At 40.4% G+C, this 11,421-nt stretch overlaps 1 protein-coding gene across 1 annotated transcript in view; it reads left to right on the top strand.

The window, feature by feature from the left end:
• Nucleotides 1–674: 674 nt before the first annotated feature.
• The window catches only part of PLCB4 (phospholipase C, beta 4), a 206,198-nt gene continuing 195,451 nt past the window's right edge, over nt 675–11,421 (top strand). Inside the window, exon 1 of the mRNA XM_006870417.1 lies at nt 675–758. Within this exon, the coding sequence (XP_006870479.1) occupies nt 675–758 (84 nt within the window). The remainder of the gene's footprint in view (nt 759–11,421) is intronic.

Raw genomic sequence — 11,421 nt, 5'->3', positions numbered from 1 at the left:
ACTACATAATGCTAAGAAGGCTGTATCAAAGGATAAGCTAATACTTGCCAAGTATAGACTGCCACCCTCTGAGCAATGCCCAATCTCTCTTTAAATACCATATTGCTGCCCATCCTAAAAAGCAGACATTCTGTGGCTCCTGGCCTAGCCCAACAGGGTGATAGAGGGCTAAAGATAGGACCATGGGTAATAAAACAGTCTGCCTACTAGTTGCTACTGCAACTATCACCATGGGGACTCTTCAGGCTCTTGAGTTGGCTTTAAGGCTGGTAGTGCCTCTAGAACTGACAATATGCCCACTGGCTTCTGCAATATATTTGTCTTGATCTGTGATTTTCTTCTTTAATCCAATGCCGTCAGATTTCTAAACAAAACAGTAGTTTTCTTACTTTATAGAATTTAAAGAGAGAAGGGAAGCTGCCCAAATGATCACATCTAGTATTTCTGGATATTATTTCTCCAGGTTTAGAATCAAAGAGGAAGAAAATTATGATCAAATGAAGGGGGGAAGAAAGAGATGACAGACAATGTATAGACTGACTCCAAGTATTTGAGGAAAATCTTTCACAAACACAGAAATGCAAAAGTAACTAACTTTTGATCCTCACGTGTTTGATTTTGTTTACTAATGAGATTTTAAAATTTTGTTTTCATTGCAGGTCTTGAATATAATCATGGCCAAACCTTATGAATTCAATTGGCAAAAGGAAGTTCCTTCCTTTCTGCAAGAAGGAGCAGTTTTTGACAGATATGAAGAGGTAAAGAAATGTGATTAATCTTTTTTCTCAAAGCCTTTTAATAATTAATTCATTTTCCTTGCAGTGTTGAGTAAGTATTCTTTGACACGAATAAGGATGTCTGTGCAGTTCAGATTTCTAAATTAGAATAATTGGCAAGAGGCAAATTAGGAGCTCTAATAATGGTACTATAATTTATTGAGTACTCACTGAGTGTCAGATACAATAGTAATGATAATATTTAATGTGTACTGTGTGCCAGACAGCATTCTAAGCACACTATGAATATTATTTTTAATTCCTTATGACATCCTTATGAAGTAGTTACTATTACCCGTGTTTTACAAATGGTTTCTTTGGTGGTGGTGGTGGTTATGTGCCGTGGAGTTGGTTCAGACTCACAGCAACCGTGTACAGGGTTTCCGAGGTTATAAATCTTTACAGGAGCAGAAAGCCTCATCTTTCTCCCATGGAACAATGGTAGTTTTGAACTGCTGACCTTGAGGTTCGCAGTCCGATTTGTAACCACTATGCTCCCAGAGTTCCTTTGGGTTTCTTTAGTTACATTTTTTCCTCAATGAAGTACTTTTGGCAAGCTTTCCACGTAAAGTGTGATATTCTGTATAAATGTGATTATGACTGAACTCTTTGTCGGTCATTTATTTTGCTCATTTCATTTGTAAATAACAGTTTGATCAAAGCTTCACTTGCCTATGCCTTTATCAGTTATTGTTTGCACCCTTGCAAGTTGGTGATGGCTCCACATTTTCGAGGGAACAGTGACTTGGGTTCACCAGTGTGTTTGGGGAGTGGAAGCCTCAGTGCATTGTTTTCCTTAGAGTACTTGAACGTGAGGTCATCTCATTTGGCATATGTGATGAAATTGCTGTTGCCTCTAAAACAAAGTAGAATGTTACATTTGTTTAAACTTCATTTTCACCCAGCATTGGTTCATTTCAAAATTAGTGATATGTATGTGGTAATAAACTGGCTGTACCCCGAGAGGTAGATTACTAGCTACAGAAAACTACCTTTTTTTGAGTTCTTCTATGGGCTGAGATGACTTAGTACTTAATGCCTTCACTTTTCCAAAGTCTAATTACAGGGCCGCCATGAGTTAGCATTCACTCAACACTAATGACTTTGGTTGGGATTTTGTATCATTAGTAACCCATAGTTGCTTTTTAAGTTCACAGGATTGAATAGGGCTAAGGATGGGCTCCAATGTAAATGACTATTCCTTGTAATGAATTAGAGAATTTAAATTAATTTACTGTCTCCAAGAAATAACAATAAATTAACTCATCATACAAGAAACAGAAGATAAAATTCTATCACCTGGAGACCAAAACAAAAAGCAAACCCAATGCCGCTGAGTCAATTCCTACTCTTTGTGACTGATAAGTCTGCGTAGAACCAGCCCATAGGATTTTCAAGGGTGTAATTGTTTATGGAAGCAGACTGCCACATTTTTCTCCCACAGAATGGCTAGTGAGTTTGAACTGCCGGTCTTTTGGGTAGCAGCTGAGCACTTTAACGGTTGTACCACCAGCACACCATCCCCTTGGAGACGGTCTCTGTAAATTCTTTGACTGTGTTTTTGTTGTTGTTCTATTTTTTTCTTCTTTTTCCTCTCTTTATACACTTGTAATCATACAGTAATCTTTAAAATATTAACCAGATCCTCTTCCTCCTCTATTTGAAATGCTTCCATGATGCCCCAGTACTCCTCAGAATGAATCATAAGGCCTTGCATAGTTGATTCCTATTTAATTCTACAACCTCGTTTCTCACCAGTTCCCACACAGAATCTCTGCCTTCGCCAGATCAAACCACTTATAATACCCCAATGAACTATGGGATGCTTACACATGCTGCTTTTTCCTCCTGAAATGTATGTGTTCCTCCCTGTATAACTGGTGAACTCCTATTCATCCTTCAGAACCCAGATGGTAAAACTCCACTGGGGATGCCTTCTTTGACTCATTCAATAAGAGTTGATACCTCTTTTGTGTCATCATTAACCTGTGCTTTACACACACAACACTTCTTTTGCATTTTATTTAAGGCCTTTAAGTCTCCCATACTGAACTCTGAGTTTCTTAAGGTCAAGACCTAGCAGAAAGTGCCTCTAATTGCTAACTCACTGTAGACATTTACCATGTAATAGGATTTTAGATATGAGGAGGCTTCAAAAAGTTCATGAAAAGATGGAATTAAAAGATAATAGATTTTTTTCCATGAACATTTTTAAGCTCCCTTGTACAATTGATTCCATTCAGTCTGGTTTTGTTTTTTGTTTGTTTCTTGTTAATTAAAATGGCGAGTCCTGAGTGGGGGGACTTGGATTTTAATTGATTCCAAACATCAGATTGTTGTTGTTTTAAAGTGCTGTTAAGTCACTTCCCACCCATAACGACCCTCTATCACAGACCTGGTGTGGCACTGTGGGATAATGCACTAGACTGCAAGGTCGGTTTGAACTTCAAGATCGACGGTTCAAATTCACCAGCTGCTCCATGAAAACCCATACAGGGTCATTATGAGTTGGAACCAACTCGATGGCACTTAACAACAACAGGGTTTTTAACGGTGTTAATCTTATGGGATCAGAAAACCTCTTCTTTCTCCCATGGAGTTTTGAGCTGATGGGCTCAAAATTCTGACCTTGGGTTAGCAGTCCAGTACTTATCCTACAGAGTCACTGCCTTCCCAAACTATTAAACCATATTAAATCTATTTTAAGAAAAACATCAACAATTTTATATTGTTCAAGTGAATACATAGTTAGTTATTTCATTGTACATAATTTGGTAGCGAAAGCCAAGGCCTAGCTTAGATGCATTTCCAAGTCTTTATGCTTAATGAGCTGAGTACCAGAGTCACTAAGATGTTGATCGTTGACCTTTGTTACAAGACATGCCAGAGGGCTTCAAAACGCCCACAGAAAAGTTCCATTACTTGTTAATTCCATGTTTCCACAAGCATTTGAAAGTTCCCTTCTTTCTTACCCTGAGCCTGCTAGAGCATCCCAAAAGATTTGCCGTTGGAGTCCTGATGTGGCATTGTAGAATCAGCATTGGACTGCTAACCACAAGCTGCTCCTCTAAACCCTGCACAGGGCTGCTATAAGTAAGAACTGACTAGACAGCACCTAACAACAACAAAGATTTTCCCAGACTCTGGAAATCTAGATGAAAATGATAAAATACTAGGTAGCTTCTAATAACTTAGACAGTCATTTTAAAGAGATTAAACGTAATCACTGGGTTAGTACCTATCCTATAAAAAGTCCTGGTGGCACGGTGGTTAAACATTTGGCTGCTAACCAAAAGTTGGTGGTTCGAATCCAGGAACTGCTCCTGAGGAGAAAGCTGTGTCGGTCTGCCTATGAAAAGGTTACATGTTTGGAAACCTGAGAGATGGTTCTACTCTGTCTTTACACTGAGTCAGAGCCAACTTGATGACCCAAGGCTTAGTTTCAATTTTACTTTTTATATATACAAGTGTAAGTAAAAAGCATTACTTCAAAATCACAGAAACCTTTACTAAACAAAAAGATCAATGTGTGAAGCTATCATTTGTCTATACACTTCTGAAGGTGATATAGCCATCTCTAACTCTGGTAGCGTAGTGGTTACGAATCGGGCTGCAAACCACAAGGTCAGCAGTTCAAAGCTACCAGCTGCTCCATGGGAGAAAGATGAGGCTTTTTGCTCCTGTAAAGCTTTACAGTCTCGAAAACCCTGTTCAGGGTCGCTATGGGTCGGAACCGACTCGGCGGCACTTAACAACAACAACTCTTTCCCAAGGAGTTTTGCACTCTTTGCTTCATACCATGTCAAAATGGCAGTTTAGATATCCTCAAGGAACTCAAGTTGTGCTCCTGATAAATGTTCTTTGAGCTTGAGAAACAAAACAAAATCTGAAGAGGTAAGATCAAAGCTGTAAGGTAGATGGGATAAGGTTTCCCAATGGAATCTTTGTAGGACAGCCCTTGCTACCATTGAAGAATAAGCAGATGCTCTGTCAAAATGGATTAGGCATTCTTCCACACAACTTCCTTGGCTTTTTTCTCATCGATGTGGTTTCCAATTGTTCTGAAAACATCTTCCTAAGAAGCCTCCGTGATCGCCCTGTATCTTTCGAGAAAAATGGTTGCCAGCACCTTCTGAGCAGACTTCTCTGCCTTGAATTTAACTGGCCCAGCAGATCCCCTTGGAATCCACTCTTTTGATCTGACTTTTATGTTTGAAGACACCCTAATGAGAATAATAACAGGTGTCCTTAGGGAGAGAATTTGTCTGCAGTCACCCACTGATTGCATAGACATATTTAAACACATTTTGTTTAGAATAAACCCATGCATGTGTGAACTGGAACCCTAGTAACAAGACTTTTTGACTTAATCTCATATAAGTAAAAACATATTAGAGAAAAAAGTCTTTTGTAAAGTGAACTGTGTTATGATGAACTAGAGATTCATCATCATTTGAATCATTTGTATTTATGTTAGTTCTCTTTATTAATAATTACGCCCATATTTAGAAATCATTGATTGCTCGTATTTCTTAAAGAAGTCCCCAGTAGCACGAACAGCTTGACTTCTAACCCAAACCAAAAGGTTGGCAGTTCAAATCCACCCGAGGCATCTCAGAAAAGAGGTCAGACGATTTGCTCCTGACAGGTTGCAGCTTGGTAGCATAGTGGTTACGTAGTGGTTACGAATCGGGCTGCTAACCTCAAGGTCAGCAGTTCGAAACTACCAGCTGCTCCGTGGGGGAAAGAGAGGCGTTCTGCTCCCGTAAAGATTAACAGCCTCGGAAACCCTGTGCAGGGTCACTATGAGTCGGAACCAACTCCACGTCACATAACAACAACAACAGGTTGCAACCTTAAGAAGCCATGGAACAATTCTACACTGATGGTAACTACATGGTAACTACATGGTAACTACATGGAGTTACCATGAGATGGCACTGACACAACAACATCTGACAATGTTTCTAATGTCGTCATTTGTTTTTCCTCCAAGTTCCTCTGAAAATGAGGTGAAGCTGGAAGGAAATAAACCTTGAAAAGTATTAAATGCATTCAGAAACTCTTTCAGCTTTCTCAAGTGAATATTTCATTACCGTTTTTGCTAACAAAAGTTTTAACTGAATAAGTACCTGTCTTCATAAGAAAGCATAAGACAAAAAAAAAAAAAAAGTCAAACAACATATTTCTAGCTGGATTCTAGACCCTTGGTCTATTCATAGCCACAGCTTTTCTTACTATTTACTCATCTTGTCAGATGTAGTTCTTTAGAGTCAGAGCCTTTGAAATATTTGAGTCAACAAAATATTTTTCCTACCGTTTGTGTAATGAACATCACTGCGAAAATGACAGCTGATAGCAAGTGGAAGAAACAGGAATTAGACTTAGAAAAACAAGCTTGGGCACTCCAACGCATAATAACCAAGAGCCCATTTCATACAGGAACACCAGTGCTTGGTAGCATGCTTATAACCTGAAGTATCAAATAAATGCTAAATTATGTTCACGGATTTGTTTCAGAAGGTAGGGAAGTGTTTTAAACAGTGGCTGAGCACTTACTAAGGCAGAAAAAAATTAAAGTGTTTACTAGACACTATTTTACAAAAACAATATATTTTGACAATACATGTAATAAATGCTGTTGTATTTAAGCATTATTTTATATTTATGCAATACTAAAGAAGGCTAGGAGTCCTGATATGGCACAGCAGGATAATGTGCTGGACTTCCAGGTCAGTTTGAACCGCAAGGTCAATGAGTCAAACTCACCTGCCGCTCCTCAGAAACCCTATACAGGGTCACTATGGGTCAGAACCAACTTAATGACACTTAACCACAACAACAAAAGGAGGATAAGAACTGGACCACAAGGTCAGTTTGAACCTCAAGATCCATGGCTCAAACTTACCAGCTACTTACTGGAAACCTTATACAGGGTTGGTATGAGTCAGAACTGACTGCAGAGCATTTAACAACAGCAGCAAAGGAGTTTTTAAAGTAGCAAAAAATTCACAAATGACATGTCATAGCAACATACACCATAATTGTCTGATTGTATTGCTATACTATTTCTGAATCTAGTCTGTTCTAACTTTTGTTGTTGTTTTTAAGTACCCTCGAGTCAGTTCTGACCCATAGCAACCCTGTATAGGGTTACCAAGGGGCAGCTGGTGAGCTTGAACCTCCAACCTTGTGGTTTGAACAGATTTTGCAGTCCAGAGAATTAACCTATAGCACTATATCCAGACTAACTTTACTTAAGTTATAAAGTATTTGAATGCAAAATATGTTTTGTTTCAAAACAATGCTTAAATATTAAAGACTTTAAAGTAGAGATTTTTGCGTAATGGTTACGAATCCAGCTGCCAACCTTAAGGTCAGCAGTTCGAAACTACCAGTGGTTCTGCGGGAGAAAAATGAGGCATTCTGCTCCCGTAAAGATTTACCCCCTAGGAAACCCTGTGAAGGGTCACTATGAGTTGGAACCGACTCCACGATACTTAACAACAACAGCAACAACATTGCAAAGCAGAAAAACATGAGTGCTTTGAAAGACAGATGCAACTTAAAAGACCTCAAGCTCAGCCAGTCGCCGCAATTGCATTTGTTGTTATATTATTGCTAAGTGCCATTGAGTCTGTTCAACTTATAACAACCCTGTCCAGGGTTTCCGAGGATCCAGATGGTGGGATTGAACCACCAGCCTTGTTGTTCATAGTCCAGTGCTGATCCTACAGCTTCACTGTTGTTGTTGTTGTTGTTGTTGTTGTTGTTGTTGTTGTTGTTAAGTATATTAAGTATCATTAAGTTGGTTCCGACTCATAGCATTCCTGTATAGGGCTTCCAAGGAGCAGCTGATGGGTTTGAGTTGTCAACTTTGTGGTTCACAGTCCAGTGCTGATCCTACAGTGTCACACCAATAGTACAACAGAGCAATGACATTATAACCTTTGGAGTCATTTTTTTTAAGACACGGGTGATTTACATGTTTGTAGAACAAAAATATTTACAATTTACCCATCTGACTTCAAAGAATCTGGGTTCTAAGCCCATTGCCACCAAGTTGATTCTGACTCAAAGCAATCCTATAGGACAGAGTAGAATGGCCCCACAGAGTTTCCAAGGCCGAAATCTTTACAGAAGCAAACTGCCACGTGGTTCTCCTGCAGAGCAGCTGGTGGATCGGAACCACCAGCCTCTCACTTAGCAGCCACATGGTTTAGGGAAATGAATCAGGCTTACGTAGGCTTACTACACAGTGTTCTGGTATAAATATGTGTATATACGATATATATATGGAGTATTGTGGCTCCATATGATAAGCACTGGACTGTGAATCACAAGGTCAGCAATTCAAATCCTCCACCTATTCCATAGGAGAAAGGCAAGGCTTTCTGCTCCCATGAATATTTAAAGCCTCAGAAACCCTACCCAGGGTCTCTATGAGTAGGAACCAATGCGACAGCACTTAACAGCATGTGTATACACACACACACACACACACACACAGATACATGTTGTTGTTCTGTGCTGTGGAGCTGGTTCCGACTCATAGCAACCCTATACAGGGTTTCTGAGGCTGTAAATCTTTATGGGAGCAGAAAGCCTCATCTTTCTCCTGCAGAACAGCTGGTAGTTTCAAACTGCTGATCCTGAGGTTAGCAGCCTGATTTGTAACCTCTATGCTACCAGAGGTCCATATATATCTGGAGTCTTGGTGTGGCACTGTGGGGTTAATTCACTGGACTGCAAGGTTGTTTTGAACCGTAAGTTCAGAGGTTCAAGCTCACCAGCTACTCCTCAGAAACCCTAAACAGGGTCCCTATGAGTCAGTACAGACTAACCGGCACTTAACAACAACATATATGTAGATGGTAACCTTTGTATCTTACTTCATGATTTAAGGTAATTTGAATTAAATTTCAACTACAAGGTCAGGATATTGGACTCATAGAATAGGAATGGACTTGTAGCACATGACTTGCATTTACAGTGAAGGATATTTACATAATAATCATAATGATATTTATTAGTTTTTCAGCTTTTAAAATCAACCTAAAGGTAGATCAGGCATTTAAAAGTTATTAACTTTGCCTATGTAATATAAAGCTACAGAGAGATGTTAGGAAGTGGAAGAGGCTGTAGAGAAAAAAACAAAGGATTAATATTCTCAGTGGGAGGCAATGTTGTTGGTTGATCATTCCACAGAAACCTGTGTTCATTATACTTTTAAAGGAGTGGGCACAAATATGGATCTCTTCTAGTCAGTTGACTAGGTAGTTGTCTTCCAAATTTCTTGGCATAGATGAGTGAGTACCTCTAGTGCCACCTCACTTCGTTGAAAGATTTCGATTTGTATTCCATCAATTCCCAGTGCATTGTTCTTTGCAGATGTCTTCAGTGAACCTTGGACTTCTTCATTCATTGGCTCTTGATCATAGGCTACCTCTTGAAATGGTTGAACATCAACCATTTCTTTTGGGTACATTGACTCTGTATATTCCTTCCATCTTCTTTTGATGCTTTCTGTATCATTCAGTATTTTGCAAGTATAGGCTTGAATGTTTTCTTCAGTTCCCTCAGCTTGAGAAATGCTGAGTGTGTTCTTCCCTCATTTCAGCCACACAAACTTCCACTCATGAATCAAAACTCAGCCTAAAGAGGGCTTCTTCTTTTCTCTCATCATGAAGAGCACACTTCACCACCATCCTCATCACAACACATGAAACAGTCTGGGGAAAGGGGAAAAGGAAATTCTGAGGCCACATGCCAATTAAGTGCGTGGGCTTTCATACTGAGAAGCTTAGCGTTAGTTGTTGTTGCTAAGTGCCGTGGAGTTGGTTCCGACTCAGCAACCCTGTATAGGGTTTCCAAGGAGCAGCTGGTGGGTTCAAACCACCAGCTACTTTGCAGTCCAGTGCTGATCCTACAGTGCCATGAGGCTGCGTTTTGATTCACAAGTGGAAGTTTGTATGGTTGAAATGAGGAGAGTCTGTGGCTGGGGCATGGCAGCTTGTTATACTGAGGGGAGACAGCTTGTCCACTTAGGACAGACGGACAGCAGAATGGTGGAGTGGCAGGAGATGAAGCTACAGGGTTGAGCAGTGTTGAGATTATAAACGGTTTGCCGCTCTAGTCCCAGGAATTGACACTAACTCTTAGCTGTAAGGAGCCTTTGATGGGTATTCAGTAGGAAGTTGTAAGGCCAGGATCGTGTGTGGAAAATGGCTGTGAGTTGATTAATTATGCGGTTATGTGGACAGTGTGGGAGACTAGAGGTGGGGTTGAAAAGACACGTAAGAAACAATGGGCGATTCTGAGTATGGGACTGGAATAGAAGGTGAGGAAGAACAGAAAACAGGGTGTACTGGAAACAGGGTGTAAGCTGATGTAAGCCAAAGAAGATGGGTACACTTAAAGCTTCTCTTCTGTTGTTCCACTCCCTGAAATGTTTCCGTCCTCCATCACTACATATTGGTACTTGCTCCCTGGGCTGGGAGCTCCACTGCTCTGTCTTGTACTCTGATTCTTGGTTCCATTGCTACTGCATTGCCACTCCTCCGGTATTACAACTTTCGGCCCCTGGATTGAGGGGTTCAATGCACAAGCATCTCAGGGTCCAAAGCACATGCTCCACTCCTGCTGCTGAGATGACTCATTTTAAACCATGCTAGAGTGTCAAGATTTTACACTTAACTCTGCTAACATCCACAGCTGAATCATATCATTCTATCAGTTTCTTCTCCTGCCTTCTCTTACCCAGAGCCAGCAGAGCAGAAATGTTTGGTGGGAGTTACAGATGATAGCTAGAAGAGACATTAGCTAATTCACCTCACCACAGAAACAGGAAGTAATCCAAGAGGATGAAGAAGCTGGTGTATGTTCCTTTCTGAATTTTCCTTTGCCAAGGCAACCATTACACCTTGGTGTATTTAAAGAATGGGAATTCCATAAACCCTCACAGCCAACGGCCCTCTGTGCAGCATCTCAAAGGGGTGATGCCACATTCCTCAGGGAAGAGAATAATGCTTTTTGGTGTGTATTTTTTTTCCCTAATGTTGAAACACTTTCTAACAAAGATTTATGCCCAACATTTTTTGTATAATTTTATAGTAAGCTGTTGTAGGTGGGTCTCTCACCTTTCTTTGAATCTTTATGATGGCAGTCATTTTTTAATTTACAAAATTCACTCAGACATCAGAAGACCGATGTTTGTACACAGCCCACTCCCTCAAGTGCCTGCATATTTGGATCACCTAGGGAACTTCTGACAAGTGCCTACGGCTGTCACCTCCATAGATTCCAGTGAATATGTTGTTGTTGTCAGGTGCCATCGAGTCGTAATCGACTCATAGCGACCCCATGTGCAGGAGAACGAAACAATGTCCGATCCTGAACCAACCTCACTACCATTGCCACACTTGAGTCCATCAATGAAGCCACCTGGCCAATTCATCTCATTGGGGGTCTACCTCTTTTTCTCCGACCCTCCATCTTACCAAGCATGATATACTTCTCCAGTGACTGTTCCCTCCTGACAATATGTCCAAAGTATTAGAGACGAAGCTTAGCCATCCTGGCCTCCAAGGAGCACTCTGGCTGCACTTCTTCCAAAACAGATCTATTGGTTCTTTTGGCAGTCCAT

Source organism: Chrysochloris asiatica, unplaced genomic scaffold (genome assembly GCF_000296735.1).
Source record: "Chrysochloris asiatica unplaced genomic scaffold, ChrAsi1.0 scaffold00141, whole genome shotgun sequence".
In the NCBI taxonomy this organism is placed as follows: domain Eukaryota; kingdom Metazoa; phylum Chordata; class Mammalia; order Afrosoricida; family Chrysochloridae; genus Chrysochloris; species Chrysochloris asiatica.
The sequence above is the reverse complement of the archived record's forward strand: the minus strand, read 5'-3'. Positions and strand labels throughout refer to the sequence as shown.